General features: G+C 33.8%; 3 protein-coding genes across 4 annotated transcripts; 1 reads left to right on the top strand and 2 right to left on the bottom strand.

Moving 5' to 3' along the window:
• Positions 1-646: 646 nt before the first annotated feature.
• LOC120329683 (uncharacterized) lies at positions 647-3,258 on the top strand. Its single transcript, XM_039396428.2, has 4 exons — positions 647-801; positions 1,055-1,143; positions 1,422-1,485; positions 2,626-3,258. Exons 1-4 carry the CDS (start codon positions 748-750, stop codon positions 2,731-2,733), a joined length of 315 nt encoding a protein of 104 aa, XP_039252362.1. The 5' UTR covers positions 647-747; the 3' UTR covers positions 2,734-3,258.
• A 3,873-nt stretch (positions 3,259-7,131) lies between these two features.
• Positions 7,132-11,079, bottom strand: LOC120330401 (transient receptor potential cation channel subfamily A member 1 homolog). 2 transcript variants are annotated; one of them, XM_078118869.1, is made up of 8 exons: positions 10,960-11,079; positions 10,667-10,801; positions 10,242-10,448; positions 9,810-9,926; positions 9,328-9,405; positions 9,147-9,215; positions 8,748-8,882; positions 7,132-8,404 (listed from the first exon to the last, which is right to left on the bottom strand). In XM_078118869.1, exons 1-8 carry the CDS (start codon positions 11,032-11,034, stop codon positions 8,228-8,230), a joined length of 993 nt encoding a protein of 330 aa, XP_077974995.1. In that variant the 5' UTR covers positions 11,035-11,079; the 3' UTR covers positions 7,132-8,227. The 2 variants fall into 2 exon arrangements, with proteins under 2 accessions (XP_077974995.1, XP_077974996.1); XM_078118870.1 differs by having other exon boundaries at positions 10,971-11,079.
• A 138-nt stretch (positions 11,080-11,217) lies between these two features.
• On the bottom strand, positions 11,218-14,355 carry LOC144430484 (transient receptor potential cation channel subfamily A member 1 homolog). The gene is made up of 7 exons (XM_078118429.1): positions 14,282-14,355; positions 13,237-13,416; positions 12,925-13,088; positions 12,572-12,678; positions 12,079-12,168; positions 11,584-11,827; positions 11,218-11,387 (listed from the first exon to the last, which is right to left on the bottom strand). The coding sequence occupies exons 2-7, from the start codon at positions 13,239-13,241 to the stop codon at positions 11,218-11,220; spliced, it is 780 nt and encodes a 259-aa protein (XP_077974555.1). The 5' UTR covers positions 13,242-13,416; positions 14,282-14,355.
• Positions 14,356-18,364: the final 4,009 nt, after the last annotated feature.

Genomic DNA, 18,364 nt, shown 5'->3' with positions numbered 1-18,364 from the left:
TGAAAATGCGTGGCCCCAATACGCTTCTTTCGCTCAGCACAAATATTTATTCAAGAATAGAAAAGAACCCCCTCTTTCAGGAGATACCTGTGTTTGGTGAGAAGTTTGGTATAAATGCAAAATATAAAGAACCCAGTGCTAGATGATGAGAATGGATTGCTACACTATTAACCACCGGTTTAACCCATAGGAGCTTATCTTGCACTGTCAGCAACGTTAGGCCAATTCACCAGCTATAAATCATCTGGTTTCAGAAATGCAGAATTTATTGCCCAATTTAGATGTTTCGCGTATATACCTAGTTTCCTACCGTCAAACATACCTGTTCTATTTCGTGCTTGCCAATGTTATTCCATAATGTTTAGTATGCTTACCGGCGGAACCGTAAATAAGGCGCTATAAGAGAGAGATTTTACGTATTCTCTCTCGCACATTGTTGACCGTGTTCAAACTACGTCATAAGCAAACAGCGCGTCATCTTCGTTTACTGTTTCGCGTTACGTCATCGCTCACGCTATGAATTTCCCATTGAGTACGCTTCGCGAGTCACGTACGCTAGCCCTATAAATTGATGACAATTAGAATATATGGAAATGAATAACTCGCGATACACTAGGTGATGCACGTAGTCATTTTTTTACCATATATATATAGTACGCGGTTCATATTGCCTGCCTCACACAGACTGCTTCCCTCACTCTATTCCATAATCGAGCATTCTTGGATTGTTTTGTTGTGTTTATCAAAATGTCGGCAACATGGTTTGGGCGGGCTCTGCGGACACTAAAAACGCACCCTGACGTGAGTATATTATTTAAGATATATTAATTAATTAATATATAATTAAGTTTTCATTAGTTCAAATCAATAGTGGAATGAAAGATTGAAAAACCTTTCCATACAGCTATAATAATCATCGCTATTGAATATTAGCCAGTATGATACTTTATTAAAAATCTCTTTCTCAGCCATTTTTTAATGCCAAAACAGAGCAGTCATCAAATTGCAAAGAAGGTATCAATAAAATTATTCTTGACATGTTCGTTATAAACAGGTTATTCCACTCTGGGGAGCATGTGTGTATGCCGGATGCCTCGGACTATCTGCGCTCGCGTACACATCGCTCAAGAAAACTGATATTGTGTAAGCATATTTCATTTTCTCGTAATTTTCACCATGTATTTACTATGGAACTACCATAAGTAAATTTTCAACGACATTTTCCTGTCAACGGCTTAGTATTTATGTATCATTCTCAACTGCTTTATAAAATTTTATGCATTTACATGCATAAAAAGTTTTGAAATTGTGTTCAGTGCTAACGTTGAAACCGCATTGATCAATGAAGAAATATATTACATAGTCGATATTGACATTGGGAAGTATTGAATATTAAAACGTATTAAATATTAATTTGAAAGGTGGAATAAGTGGAGTAAATTACCACCAGATGAACGCCTGGATTGGACGAAACCGTCTCAAAAGGTAAAACCAAATGTTTACTTTGATAGAGATCAAATTTAACCTGCGATTATCGACGATATTGGCTACATATAATTGAATTTGAATCAAAATACAAAATAATTTTATTGATAACGAACATTTTATTGAAAATGTCTTGCTATTGACCGTGGACATCTCTGGGTAATATTATATGGTACAACATTACTCCAGGAAATCCCTTTTCGCATTCTATGATCACAACCATTGAGGTACAAGTGGTACATTTTTTGCTAATACAGCATTGCCAAGGTTGTCAATGTTTAACAAATTTGGTTGGAACGTCAACAGTACGGGCTTTTAAAGGTTCATAGCGAGATAGATTTGCTCAACTATGTAAACCTGGAATAAATAAGCTCATATTTGTCTACTGATAGAAAATATTTTCTACAACATTGAATGTTGAATATTTGCGTTAGTGACTATTGATAATACTTCAAGGTTACCTCGCTTAACCTACGCACTCATTTCATGACTGGAAACCGTTAACCGCTGACTTACTTCCTTCCTTGTATTGGTTTAGGTATAGCAGGTAACGAAGCGTAAAAGAGATATGCAGTTACAAACTGCAAATAGAAATTTCTACCTTCCAATCGATTCAAAATTTCGTTGAGCTAACCAAACATGGCAAATGTACCGATTCCTGATTGAAAAATCAACCGTACTATTCACGCTAGATTGAAATAATTAGTATATATATATATATATATGGTTACTATTGAGGATATTTACATATTTTTTTTTATGATAGCACTGATATAACACGTAGAAAATAAGCAATGAAACTTCAACGAGTGTTGAACATCAGCCGTGGTTTAATCGGTTACAAAGGTTCACGTATCTGAAATCCAAAAAATTCGAGCAATTTCTAAAAAGAAGTGAATTATGGATGAGCTACTTTGAACGCAAGTTCAATTTATGTCTAGCCTGAAGGAATATTGATCGGTTTTGAAATCATATTGTTGTTCTTTTTTAAAACCGAAGTCCAAGCGGAAGTCCAACGTTAAAGTTTAACGCGATATTGTTTAGCCAATGTTTTTGTCATTATTTTCTATTTTTTGTTGTAAAATAACAATAATATTTAAGAAACCTTTTCACAAAATGTTAAACTTGATTAATTTTTAGATTCTTCTGACGAATAGCACTCAATACGCTGGTTACCAAGCAAGGGATCCAGCTATTCAACAACTGCATGATCTCATTTACGCAGATGGTGAATACTACAAAAGATAAATTTATTTTACGTAACATTGTGAAACGTTTCTTTGTTTGCACGTGAACCATGAAAATTTCTCTTTCTTATGAAATGCTTATATGTATATTCACAACAGACATCTGTACATGTAAGGCAAAATCTCATATGTTGTGCCCTATGCATACAATAGAAATTAATAAGGTACCGGAAAAAAACACATTGTTGTGTTGATTTGATCTGGTGTAAATAAATATTATTTTCAAGTGATCAAGTATCAACGCTTAAACGTATTTATGTAACTGTTCGATTAGTATCCTTCAATTATTTTAAACATCAATATATTTTTTAGCATTGCTCCATTTATGTTATAATCTATATTACTCATGCCAGGTATGACAAATTATTTATTAATCATAAGCTATTCATATTTGCGCTGTCTACGCTATTTGCAATCAATAATATTTCTCGCCGCATGGTGGAGCTTTTGTTACGCACTTTTACTTTCTTGCAACAGTCACCGTGTTTTGCTATATTTTTCCAAAATAAAATAATTTCTTCAATTATTTTTTATTGACTGTATTGGTTAAGCTGCAAGTAGGTAGTCATCAGACTGTAGAAACTATTGTGTGGCGTTGCAGCACGAGGAATCTCCTGAGGGTCATACAGACATGATGAGCACACTTATTTGTGAAAAGGCACCACTGCAGTTTGTTGAACTTACTTAGAATCTTTGACTGCGTAAAACTGCTCCTGGTCAGTTGTTTCGCTCTGCGAAACTTTGAAAAAAAAAATGGGAATAAAGTAAACATTTTTGAAACACAATCAGTTGATGCCTAAGTTTTTTTTTTCACTCTTGTCAGATACAAAATAGTACAAAGTTTTCTGTTCAAGCCTATCCGACGAGCAAGCCTCAGACTACTGGGGCTTAAGTTTCATTATTATCACCACAGTGCGGAATTTGACACCAGACAGAAATGATATTTTAGGTGCTACATTTGAATTATATCAAGTGATATGATGTTAAATTTAGATTATGTTAAACTATAAAGAGCAATAAAATCTTAACGATATTTCACAGCTAAACTCTATTAAGCTGAAGATATAATAAGAGCCATACTCTATGGCGAAATATATGAAGTTGCAGATATTTTGTATACTAAAACTCAATCAGAGTAACAATCACCAGAAGGCTCCATCATTTTGAAAATACTCGGTCAAGTCAACAAAAGCTGTTATTTATGAGAAAGCCAATCGTTCCAAACAAATGTTTTCTTGTTTGCATTTCGACATTGGTTTCTTCTAACAATTTGTTCAAAAAGAATTGTTTTATTGTTTTAAAACAATTGTTTCAAATAAAGATTTTTTTGCCTGTTTCGTTCATAATGGCTGTACTATTTGATTTTTTTGTATTAAATAGGTTGAAGAAAAATGAATGTAAAAACATTCCAAGCTCTTCTCATTTGCAATAAATCCTTCAAAACGCCACAAATATCGATAGAGGCTCATACCCACCTTCCCAAGCTGTAGTTCATTGGTTTGCGCAGTAAGAAGCGGTTCCATTACATTTGAACCCACGTACATTTGAACCCATGACAATTGCACCTGTATGCTATTGCACGTGTGGAATTTTTTTTGTTTCACGGATAGTTAAACCCATACTAACCCTAACCCATGGGTTTTAGCACCCGCATATAGATTGAACCCGTGGATGTACGCATGGGTTCAAATGTACATGGGTTCAAATGTACGCTCACCGTAAGAAGCAACCGATAAGCCATTACGTAAACGACCGTGCTACGACGAAACCACCTTGCGAAAATTGGAATGCGATCGAATAAATGAGTTTGTATCACTTCAACCCTAAAAACAATGTATGCTAAGCATAATTTTCCCGAACAATATTAACCGTAATAATGCCTTCATTTTATGAGAAAAATGCCAACACATGAACTCGAAATTCATATTAAGGCGAAATTCATTAGTTGTGGCGTCTTTGCATCAGACGACTCTTACAATTAGCATAGGCTATAGCAGCGTTTCCCAACTTTTTTTGGTCGCGGACTATTTTCTGACTGGCGAAAACCTTTGCGGACTCAAGGTGCGTTTATTGCAATCGTAATATGTGTGAAGAAGCAATAACACTAAACAACAGAATTTTAACGAATTTCAAAATCGGAAATTCGCCGCAATTACGCATTCGTTGAAAGAGCCGACTTTTTATTGTTCAATGGCCTTTTCTGTCGCACAATATTCAGCTCATGACAATAACGAGAAATTTACATGTCTTTCTATTTCAATTTAATTATGTTTGTGGTAACTCGCGCTTGCGTCGACTTACAAGATGAATGCATTATATTTTTGAAATGCCACGGCAATCTGCGAACATCTTAATGTGAGAATATATTGCCCGACTATTACCTATTGGTATTGATCGGTGAGTATGTTTATAGTTATTTGTCTGTTCGTTTGTTTGTTTGTTTGTCTGTTAGATACAAGCGATATCTCATGAAAACGAGGTTGAATCTGCTCCAAATGTGCATGTGCATTCGTCATATCTCGGACCAGAAGCCTATAGATTTTGGATGAATTATGTCGTATATTTAGCGTTATTATTTAATTAGCGATGGGACACGCGGTGTCACTATAGAGTCAGATCGAATAAATCGAAACCGCAGTTTCTGTTTTGGGGATCCCCTAACCTAGTTTTGATACAAATTTTTTGTGATCTTGCGAATTTGTTATCGCCGTTAAAAAATACTACTATCTGCTATAAATTTCCAAAAATTACAACTTGATTTTGTACCTAATAAGGAGCTCCCGAAGTATGTGCACCAAGATGGCGCATCTTGGTATGTGTACCAAGTTGGGGTTCAGGTTGTGTGCCATTTTGGTTCACATACTTCGCGAGCGCCCTTATTAAAATATATATTTAAATTATATATATATTAGTAAATCAAAATTCATATTCATCGCCTTGCTTTATTATTAATTTATTTGTGATCATTTTAATCTGCGGATATGTTGACGAAATAAAAGCAATCTTATTCAGAAAATATCATGACAATCCGTGGACACAAAAATGCGTCATAAAGTGCCCGATTATATATTTTTTTGATTCGTACTTTTGTGAATTCGACATATCTGAGCTGTTCGTACAACACTCAAGGCGCGAAAGTACTGTACGTACCAATGTGGAGGCAGTAAAGCAAAGAATCCTAAGGGAAAATGCCCTGGTACCTATACTACGATACAGCGCCCAAAATTTTACGATTGCGTTTTTATTCGGTCGCGGACCATCATAAAACAAAACTTATGTTCTCAGTTTTATCTTTAGTATTGTGTAATGCCGCTTTTTAATTTGGAAAATTTGGGTTGCCACCATTGACACCAACAAAAAAAAATTTAATTACTTGTTGTTCGAACTCTCAAGACACACCACTTAGATATATATCGAAGCGTGTGCAGAATCAGCAAGTGAGTTGTGAAATCCAATCATTTGATGAAGTCACGCGCAAGTGACCTGTCGCGACACCTATTGCCAAATTTTCGAATATTAAATTACTATTCTAATACCTTGTTTCCATAAAAATTAGACCCGAATTTTAAAAATGATTTTGATATCAGGCCTCCCCTTCAAAAAAAGACCTAGTCAACAACGCAAAATTTTTTTCAACTTAGTTGATAGTGAGAGATCTCTCCTACACGTTTAAATGATTTTTAATCTATGTTTTGCAGTTATTTTGAATAAAAACGTGTTATTTAAAAGTAAATGGATGAGTTTTCATATTTTGCATATTTGAAAATATCGTATTTCTCCACTTTGTACTTTTGTTTTTGATAAATGAAAGTATATATATAAGACATCGCACAAAAATAAGCCCTAGTGTTATTATTCAGAAGAAAATTGAAATAAGACCCAGTTTTATTATCGGGGAAACACGCTAGTTGAATATTCGAATACATGCCCATCCCTACTCAGTAATCAGTAATTATTGACTCGATTAATGCTATATGATTAAACTTGCTTTTTAAGTTTTATGTAAATTCTAACGTAAATGGTAACTTGGCCGATAGTTAAGGTTCACCCGCAGTGAATTTCTGGCTCGTTGCGGACTCATTCAAACGTTTTCTTGAACTCATTTGAAACCGCGGACTCGGGTTGGGAAACACTGGGCTATAGGCTACGCTAGGGTGTTTCATCGTTTATATCAGTACATTGCCGCCGATGTAAGCATATTCTTCATTATCGCAACCTCCTCGTTTTGCCGAAGGCTGCCCTTGATCTAATTGCTTTTGTAGTAGGCTAGTGAGCTAAGTTTCATGATTTTCTTACTCAAAACGTCTCTCCAATATCTTGGATAAACATTCCGTTTAAAATCTTATGACTTCGGTGAAAATACAAACGTGGCGATAAATGCACGCAATAGAAATAAAAGTCAAAATAAGAAATTTTACTTACATTTTCGAAATTAAAATTCCGGCTGCGTGTGCAGCTGCCAGAATGCAACGTTTTGGCGTAGTTTCACGGAGATAGAAGGTGTATCCCAGTGAAAAATACAGGAATAAATTGATTTAAAACAAGCCCTTCTTTTTTCGATTTTAGAAAATGAAATGCGGGAAGGTGTGAGATTTTATGATTATCCAGTAAATATAAAATAATAAACACAGCCATTAGATATTTATATATTAACATTTGTCGTACAGACATATACGGGAGTGTTTGCTGTCACGAGCATCAGAATAGGCACAAAAATCAAACGACTTTGTAAAATAATAAAATACACACAAGAAAATCATAGTAGTTATTTACTAAATTCTTTTACTCCCAGTAAGAGAAATATGTCAAAAACAGTTTCATCCAAAAACAGATCATTCTTGTAAATTTCTTGATTGTCAGGAGGAAATATTTATGCTCTTATATACACAGGTATTATTAATTTACTTTTACGAGAAAAACTTCTAGAAAACTTGAAAAACCATTTTCTCACATACATTTCTGTACGAGTAATTTTTTGTATGTAATTAAAAGAAATTGGAAATCACGAAAAGAAGTATTCCTCTTTTTACTTATTATACACGCATGCATGATAGATGATAATCAATAGACGCAAACTATGTCTAAAATATATTGTTTCAAATCAAGTTTTATATACTTGGCAAAGCTTATCTACTATATTGCGGTCCATTGTCTATATCAGCGTTTCTCCAACTGTGTCCCGCGGAACACTGCTGTTTCGTGAGTGTTCCGCAGAAAAGCAATCCAAAATGGGACTGAATTTGTTATGGTTATGGCGATCTCGGTCGTACTTCGGCGACTCTGGATTGAAATTTGTCTCCTAATAGACAAAAGAGGCCTTGCTATCTAAACAGGCGGACGGGCCTCGTGCCAGTTTTTGAAACCATCTACCAATTTCACCGTCTAATTTTTGGTGTTCCGTTAGGCGAGATGAAAAAGCTTAGATGATCCATGGCAACAAAAAGTTCGAGAAACGCTGGTCTATATTATACGCAACATACTGGACGTAAACGCATTTAAACGTCAAGATCATCGTCGTCACCATCGTAATCGAATTCATTATATTCCATGTTAATTTTAACCATTGATTCAATGCTTTGAGTTCTTTTATTGATATCATGTAGTCGCATGCGCAACGCTTGGACGTCAGCTTTGACATTTTGTACTTTCTCTTCAATTCGCTTTCCGTCATCCTGTTTCAAGAAAATAATTTAGGCATTCAAATGCTCACTCGTAATTTTAGATGACACAATGCGATAGCGAACAAAAACATATATCGTACTCATATCATAAACTAGTCATATAGGCTCCCCTTTCAAAACTACAATTACACACTGATTTGTGAGTTTTCAATTTATCATTAAAAAAATCTTTTATTTATCTATTATAAATCTGCATAATAATCTTATTATTAATTTGATGGTCATGGCTCGAAGTGGGGATGGTATAACATATGATATAGACCTTCTTCTATTGTGGAATAACAAACAATTTTATCTTCCTTAGACCACTGATTAAATATCATTAGCTACTGACTTTCTTTCTCGAATGGTATTTCTTTATCTCCCGCTTGTCCTTGTCACTTTGCTTAAGAGTTTTTTTACTCAACTTCTTTTTCCAGTTGTTCAACCAACGAGGGAGCAAATATTCCGTTTCAAGAACTAACTTAGCCTAAAATATAAATATATTAAATTGTTTTTAATAACTTCATATATTATGCAAATCAAATACTATGTTTTTACAACCAATAAGCGAGCTGCAATTGTAACTAAAGGTCGCGCGTAATATAACAGCCAATTATTTTTTTGTAATTGAGCCAATGCGAAGGGATTATGTCGAAAGACGGATTGAAGAGTCAGACGTTTTAAATTGTTAATTTTTATTGCCAAGTACAACTTATTGTTGTACTTGGCAAATATTGAATATAGTACTTACATGCTGCGATATTGACTTTAATTCGGCTTTGTTTTGAACTTGTTTTATGTCATCAACGGCCAATCCAACCTAAAATACACAATTGTTCAAACGCATTCAAATTTACCACCACATGCTGTATATAATACCTGCAACGCGTTTCCAATTTAATAATACAGATGAAAATAAAGATGAGACTTACCAACATGTTCATTACTATTATGCTCATTGTCATCAAAGCTACAACAAAAACGAAGTAGGAGATTTCGTTATAATGAACCTGAACAATGAAATACCAATAATATGATGATGACAAAAATAACGAAATCTTGGTCATTTATACGTAACAATACCTTTAACATTAATATAACAGTAGAAAATTGAGACCGCAATTCTCCAGAATTTTTATATTTGATTATGTATATACTGTTTTACAACTGCGCTTTTAAGATGCTACTGTAACTGAGAACTGCGTTTAGTTGGCCTTTGCATGTTAATGAATTCAACTTTATAGTAAGATTCTCCTATTTGTACAGTTTTTCAGGTGAAATTTTTCTTATAAATATATATATATTTCAATTACGATCATAACTAATTAAATGAACATGTTAATAAATGAACATGTTAAAAACTACATCTTCCCTATGTATACTTTGTACCATACATTTCGTTTATCAGTCTTACTTGAACTGAGTATTCAGAGCTGGTATGTTCAGAGTTAAACATCGAGTCATATTCAATTTCACCAATCATTATAACAATTGTTTTAACAATAGAATTCCACAAATACATGAAGGCAACCTGGAATCAAAAGTATCATAATGATATATTTTTTACGAAACAGATAAGACGCCACAATAAGCATAGTACTCAATGCTTAAGAGAATAATTATTAATTTGAAAATTCCTCATATTCTAGATATCAAAACTATTCATTTCGTTGTAATTTTATCAGTAATGTTTCGCTTTAACGTGAGAAATATATTTTTTAAACAATTTCAACTATAAAACTTTAGTGTTTCCACTTGTTGATATAATATCTCGACCGAAGTAATTCAATAAAAATGCCAAAAAACTTTGACAGATATTTCTAAACATGAATATATATATATATACCTGATTTTGAAAGAGTGCATGGAATGTGAATGCAAACGCAAAGACAAAAACCGACAACACAATCAGGAATTTAAGAAAAGTTTTGACAATATTTGCGAACATAAGCACGTAAATTCCCAATCCAAATTTCGGAATACTTTCCACGAAGAATAGCAATTCCATCCATGATAAAAATATGGCAACTGATCCCAATTGCCATTGCCATACCTTAAATAAATGAATGAAGTTGAAGGGGTTGCGTGATCGGTCAAAAAAGTGGTCATAAAATAGTTTGGTATCAAATGATTTGTCTGCATGCATGTACATATATGTTATATTCTGGATCTCAGAGCAAAACGGCAGTGTAAAAGATTATATTACAGACTGCTCTTTGGATAGTTTTATGATAACTTCTTATAAAATTTTGTGCTTTTCAAAATTCTTACCATCAGAACTCCGGTATTTCTGGTGTATTCTGTCCAGGGCACCATTGTTGCAATTGAAGAAATAAACAGGGTCATCTCAATCCAATTTGTGACTTCCTTGAAGTAATTCTTTACATCACGTAAAAGTTGCACAATCTTAAAATATATCAAAGGTCAAGTATAACTTGATCTGCCGAAATAAATTTTGATATTCAACTCTTGAAATCAATCATATTTGTTATTTAGTATTTCGTGATCTGATATATTTTTTTAATAAAACACGCATTCCCTGCATGATAGAAATAGGTTTTTACCACATAAATACCGTAACTGATTCCCTGATCGTTGCCTACGAATCTACAATTTCCACGACTAAGCGTGCAAAACATTGGCTGAATAAGAGTCTGACGATCAAAAACAGCGACTCATTGAGGCTGTCGATTTATCAGATCTCGACATATTTAGATGACGAGGAATGTATTTTTTAATTTATAATCTAATAGCATCAATTTTAAACGTTATGTTCTGTTATATTGACAGGCAGTAACATTGAAAACTTTGAAATTTGTTGATTATTCCCTACGCACCTCTTTCAGGAGATTTAGTGTTGCAAAAGCTATCGAGACATATCCTACATATCTCTGCCATTCTGAATGTTTCAGGCTGCATTCGGCACCCCAAACTTCTTGCGCCTCTTCAATGACTTGAACACAAGAACCATTGTAAGATGTAGATGTTGTATCTGTAAATTTTCATAATGAAACGATACAATTCGTATTTAACTGTTCACTCAGAAGTGCTTTTGGTTTTTTGATTCAGAGCAATGATTCTCAACGTTTAATTTCCAAAATTTTCCTGCTACTTGTTAAACTTCAATACTCAATTGTAAGTTTAAGCTATTCAAAAATAGTGAAATTGAATAATAAATGCAAACTTACTTATAGAAAAAGGTGGTGGAGTTGTTGCCATGTATATGTTGAAAGTCAACATGAATACAGCATAGAATAAAAAAATTGTCCAGAACAGGAAACGCAAATTTGCATCTTCCCATTTATATGTAACTAGTCTTCGTATAAGAGGATGCCGAAGTAGTTCAGTATTTTTAGAGTCAATAATTATTTCCAGGCAATGGTTTTTCTTTTCTTCTCTCAACGGCAAAATTGGTATGTTTGTTCCGTTGTCCTTAATGAAAAAACGTAATTTTTTATTTTCCGGTTATCTTGGGTACAACTTGCAATTTTGCTCGTTAATGAGTTTATACTCAACAGCTCAAGTGTATAGGTAATGGGGACGCGAAAAGATTATGACTTCAAGATTTGATCAACATTCATCTTCAAAGACATCAATTAATATTTACGATTCATGATTATTATCATTGTACAACATTTAAATTATGCTAAAATATTTTTTTAAAATATCGATGATTATCAAACCTCATCCTCTAATTTATTCCACTTTCCACGATGGTAAAAATCGTCAACAAATTCAAAATTGAACAAATGCTGCTTTTCTTTCTGATTCTCCTAAAGTATAAATGTTATGTTTTAAATCGGCTAGCGTTGATCAAAAATATGTAAAAAGATTCTGCACATGACTCACATGGAAAAACACTCATCATTTTAAAAGTTCAGCATGCATTGAAACAAGAATAACATCAATCAGTTTTGATGGAACAGCAGCTAGGTCATAAATAAATATGAAAAACCATTGAAGACAAAGAGATTGATTGTACGCAGTCGTTTGGCTTTTGAAAATGTTCGGTTAATTTACAAACATTTTTTAGCACAATATATTCGGATTGCATAAAGTATAGATCGCAATAAATTGAATTTCTCCGCAGTTTAAAGGTATCAATATAGAGGCACACTCGTAGCATTGTCAAACTTTCACGACATATTGTTTAAAACTAAACGAGAAAAAACTAACCTTAGAATCAGATTCAAATCTAGAGCATTTTTCAAAAACCTCCTCAGCAACCTCGGGCAAATTTCGAATCAACTTTCTCATTGGAGTATCATCAACAACACGAGGCTCTGATGAAAATATTAAGGCTGTTGATTAAGTTCTATTTTTACTTACAATTTACAGTTCAATTAAAGATGTTAAAAATTGAAACCCATTTCCACTCCACTGTTTAGCAACCAAAATAATGACTTTCCTGAGTGTTATCTATGCCTTTTGAAACAAAATATAAAATATCAGCCTTTATTTATTTATAGTTAATATTTTAAATACGGGATAAATAAAGTTTTACAGACAACAGAAATCAATTCAATTACTTTTTGAATTGTCATCACATGATCTGAGCGTGACATTTTTCAGCGCTTTCTTCCAATCACGGCCTTTAATAATTTCAAGCGCACAATCTCCTTTTCTGTTATCTGCAGCAATATCCAACGCATTTCTTCCTTTAGAATCTTTATCAATAGCCAAAGCTCCTTTTCTGAAAAGAAAACGATCGTTTTTTAACCAGTTAAAATAATTATCTACAATGACTTTGAGTAGACGATAGTATCATAGCATAGATTGAATCAGGACACAGAGTGTACGAGATATCAATGATAAATCCTATATTAGAGAAAAAAATTTACCTCATGAATAGCTTGACCAGTTCCACGTGCCCACCTTTGCAAGCCCACTGAAGCGGTGTCTTACGATCTTTTTCGTTGTTTTCCAGTGACAGAGGTGCCCCAGACTCCAACAATATTTCGGCGCCTTTAATTTGGCCTTTGAAAGCACAGCAGTCCAAAGGTGTTTGTCCACCATTGTTTCTGAAAAATATTCATTTTCGAAATGCCGAAATGACTTGAAAAGCAACTCGAACGCTCGGGACATTAATAAAATAGTGGGCTTAGGATAATCTTGACAAGTAGGAGTTGACTATTAGGATAATGAAAATATATTCAATCTAATATTTTTCCATGGCACGGACGAAGCAACTTGTTGTACACAAAGTAGGTCCTCTGCAGAGTGACTCATTTTGTTCATTATTATTCATTTATGTACATATATACCGGTACCGTGAATCGTTCATTAGCAAAAAGACATGTAATTGCACACTTGGATTTTACATTTTTCAGATAATAAGAAATGATTAGTCGTTGGGAAAGTATGTGGTTACCATCAACAAATTTATCAACAGGTTGCAATATTCATACCTTGGAGAAATCAATAAATTTCTGTAATCATATATATGAAATGTAAATACAAACACGTATAAGTAAAAGAGTAGAAAACATGATAAAAGGAGCAAATGAAATAAAATGTTTGAACAAGCAATTTCAAGCGCAAACTAATTGAGTGAATCAGGGAGGAAAAGGAGGAATAATTACAAGCCGATGAAACAAAACCACAATGTTAAATGATTAGTGACTATATAAATTTTTACTTATTCTTCTTTCGAAGTAGTGGCTTTTTGTAGTGAATAATCAGGTTATGGGTAAATGATTTCAGTTTATAACTTACGAGTTTTTGTCTCGTATTAACACAAAAATTTTGTAGAAATTAGTTCACGACGTCAATATTTGATCTCGACAATACAAAAATGCATTTAAGTTTTATAATATGGTTGATGTCTGCACACAAAACATTTTTGACTACCATCACAAAAATATCTATCTATACACACAGACCCACCTGACTCTGAAATTAGCTCCAGCTTTAAGAAGTTGTTGCACACAATTTGCGCGTTGCTCTAAGGCAGCAAGATGAAGAGCTGTATTCCCATGCTCATCATAGTCATGAACTAATCTGATGTTAGAATCTAGAAGTGATTTGACGACTTTGACGTGTCCACTAATTACAGCCAAGTGTAACGGCGTCTTCTGTGTTTTGTCTTTTAGACTTTTACTAGCATTTTTTTCCAATAAAAACTGCAAAAACAAGAGTAAATTGTAAGAAATAATGCATTCCGTGTTTTCATTATAACAGTACTGTATTATATCACACTCACTTCTAAAACGTCCAGGTTACCTTCCCTCGCTGCAATATGCAATGGAGTGTTGAGATCATTGTCGGGAACATTTATTATTTTGGATATGGATTCATCTTCGTTTATAATCTAAATGGCAATCCGTGTAAATATTTGTATGCAATCATAAATAACCCATTATACTAATAATATTGAAAAATATGAAGTTTTGAATCGCATCCTCCCTAATTGGTATAATTACCAAAATTACCCCCTTATGCACGAAATCGTTACCTGAAGGACAATATTGAACTAATTGAAAAACACTGGGTTACACCAAGCGGTGTATATATGTGCACTGTTTATAGTGAAGCCGAGACATAATCGAATTTAATTATTTTCAATACAACAAAGATCTTTATATTAATAGTAATAGAACGCAGGCTTGAAAATATTTTTATCAAAATAGTTTTACCTTTTTTAAAACCTCTTTTTCATCTCTAGCAGCACATATGTGAAAAATATTGCGGCCCTTGTCGTCAGTGACACGTGCATTTACTCGATGGACCATGCATTGGACAACATCTGCTCTGCCATATTTTGCTGCAGTCAATAATGCAGTATAGCCTTTTTTAGTTTTTTTTTTCCAATCCGCATTACTAGAAATGATAGTTTGTTTCAGTAAAAAAGAGAACGTTACGCTGGAGGCGGGTTACAACATAGAGAGTCAGTCATTCTTCTCTCATTTAATTGTGAGTGACAACGGGGAAATCTACTACTGCCGCCTAAACGATAGTCAAGTTGCTTGAACGTCTCTTCCGCATGCTTTTGTAGGCTCATGTCCGATTACATAATGAAGAAGTAAAACACCGTTAGCCAGCCTCTTCATGCATATAAAACGGCTGATATAAAATTTTTCATTGGTGTCATTCCAGATAACACTGATACGTTTGTATCACAAAATGGCGACTGAGGCAATTAAAGACCTTTTCTACTTAGACCTCTAAAGGGAACTTTTCTGATGTAATCCTCCCATTAATATTGTCTCTTTTTTATGTTGTGTATATTAATTAGCATTTTAAGGCGAATAATTAGCCAATTGGGGAGATAAATAACTAGTTCAAAAAACAGAAGAAAAAAAACAAGCTACTGTACCATAGAACTGTACAACTCACCCATAGAAAGAAATAAAATACAGTGTATTTATTGTTGCAGTTTCCCCCAAAATCGAATCATCACAGGTAGAGATATTATCAATGACACAATAATTTCATTACCATTCTCTTACCACTCTAGCAGATACACCACAATTCTTGCGTGGCCGTACTTTGCTGCTGTCACTAGAGGAGTGGATCCATTCTCCCATTTTGGATCGATGTCAACTTTATGCGAAACTAACTTCTTTACAACGTTGATATTTCCCGTACAGGCAGCTAAATGCAATGGTGTCATCTTGTTGTTCTGTTCAGCATTTAAAATTTTTCGACCTGTGGAGTGATGAAAATATACGTTTCAATTTGAATCAGAGCCTTAATTGCAAATAGTAACCAGACAAAAAATATTTATGAAGTAATGAAAGGTATGAATGTTACTTTAAAAGTTGTTGCATAATTACCGTTTAACGAAGAGTTGAATGTAGAAACTTTGGTGAATGTAGTATGTGGGTACCATTATAAACTCAACATAAAACTTTTAATTAAGACGCACTCGCAACTCTTATCAATGTGTTAATTACATCTAACGGTAGACACGCTCGGTAAGTAAACGACATGTGCTTAGTGATGACGACAAATTATATGTTGATCTAGTAAGCTATATATCACAACTTTTATTCAGACAAAATCAAACCATATGGTATGCTTTTCTCGATTAGACGAAAAATGATCTCCTCGTGATTGCTGTATATAGCAACGTGTAGTGGAGTGGATCCATTTCTATCCTTTGATGACAACAATGTCTCTAACTCTCCATCAGAACCGGCCTTTCTCATCAGATACTCCACAATCTAAAATAAATTGAATATATTAAGATTTTGTAAAAAGTCCAAAATGTACTTTACTAGCATATCAACTAGAAACATTGGTTTGTAAGTCATCTATTAAAATTTATCTTGCAAAAGTATGATATATGTAATGTGATAAACATATATGTAATTTGTTTGCATCAAAAATCCAATGTTGTTCGATGTAAATGTATGTCTATATAATCGTTGAAAAGCTTGAAGAAGTAATGTACTAATGCATTTTGACTTTCTCCAATTTCTCATTGTGCATCGGATATCGTTTGCCAATGAAAGTACAGAACTAAAGATGTACGAAGAGGATGAAACAGTACTAGAGGCGGTTGAAATACATTGTAAAATATTTCGAACCTTGAGACGTCCTTCAGCTGCTGCCATATGCAGTGGTGTTTCCTCCCGGTTGTTTACTGCGAGTGATGCGCTTCTATGTTTTAACAACTCGTTAACGATGTCAGCATTGTCACAAATGGTTGCAATGTGTAGCGGCGTCATACCGTGCTCGTCTTTTTTCTGACATAATAACAAATAAAGCGGTGATAAATATTATTGTACTATTTGGTACGATGAACCACCAGTTTGATCTATTTGTTACGGCCATTATTTAATATTCCATTCAATTTCATCAGTTAAACCCTCCTTCTCATTTTTAAACATTTCAAGCATAAGTTACTTGTCCGATCTTCTTTCTGTCCGCATGTTACTGATAACAGTTTGTCTACTGATAAAACAAGCTTTGGGTGTGCTTGGCTTGGTCTAAAAAGCTTTTATTTCCAAAAAAATGTGATTCATAGTTTTAATAAATGGGTGGGCGAGCGCGCGTGCAAAATATTCTGAATACTCAATATCTGCAAACTTGTAAAGTCAATTAAAAGATTGAATTGAAAGTAACAGCAATAGTTGTATATTATGCTGCTGTCATGCTACACACATATTATACTTACGCATACTAATCTGGGATTTTTTGCCAGTTGCTGCCTAACGATATCCAATCTTCCCTTGAAGCAAGCACTATGAAGCTGATTCGAAGGACCGTTAGATGGACCAATATCCATCGAATAGTTTTTCCTGGTGTAAAAATTAAAAAAAAGGCATATTAGACTTTTTTCTGTACTTGAAGTAGGTCTTGGACCTGCAATTTCAAATCTTTGTATGTTTGATCAAATATTGCCCTTAGGAAAAATTTATCAATTAATAGCTATTGTGCGTCAATGAAGCACAATCAATTTAGTTTTGCCGCTTTTTCACGGAAGATCAATACAATTTACAACCTGCATAATTGGATTTGAAGTATCCTGCCATTTTTTTACTGTGGTCAGGAATTGACTGCAACCAAATTTACTAAATTATGAGTTGATATGAGTTGGCCCATTATGTGTGAGATCTGGTGCTCTCCTAATACTTAGGTACCCAGTTGATTGACATTTCAGCCAAGTGTCAAAATTTCATTAACGCTACTTTAAATAAATCAATTTAACCCACGTTTCTATGATCTGCTCATGTATGGCTAAAGTTTTTGTCGTTAGTACTCAGAAGTAATAGAAAAATACAAATTAATTTGGAAAATGTAGTCAAATTGTGAATCTGGTTTTTGGGGAAATTGACATTTTTTGAATAGCACTAATGTAAAGACCATACTTCGTTGTAGCGTATGCTAAAAAGACTTATGATCAAACTTACCCAACTTCTTCGGGTTTAAAACTTTCATTTCTATAAGCCACCTGCATGAGTTACCTCAATTGAATAACGATAACAAGAAAATATTATGCTATATAACATCACTTTAGAAATA

The sequence above is a fragment of the Styela clava genome, chromosome 12 (genome assembly GCF_964204865.1).
Source record: "Styela clava chromosome 12, kaStyClav1.hap1.2, whole genome shotgun sequence".
Lineage (NCBI taxonomy): Eukaryota > Metazoa > Chordata > Ascidiacea > Stolidobranchia > Styelidae > Styela > Styela clava.
This window is presented reverse-complemented; position numbering and strand designations above follow the sequence as displayed.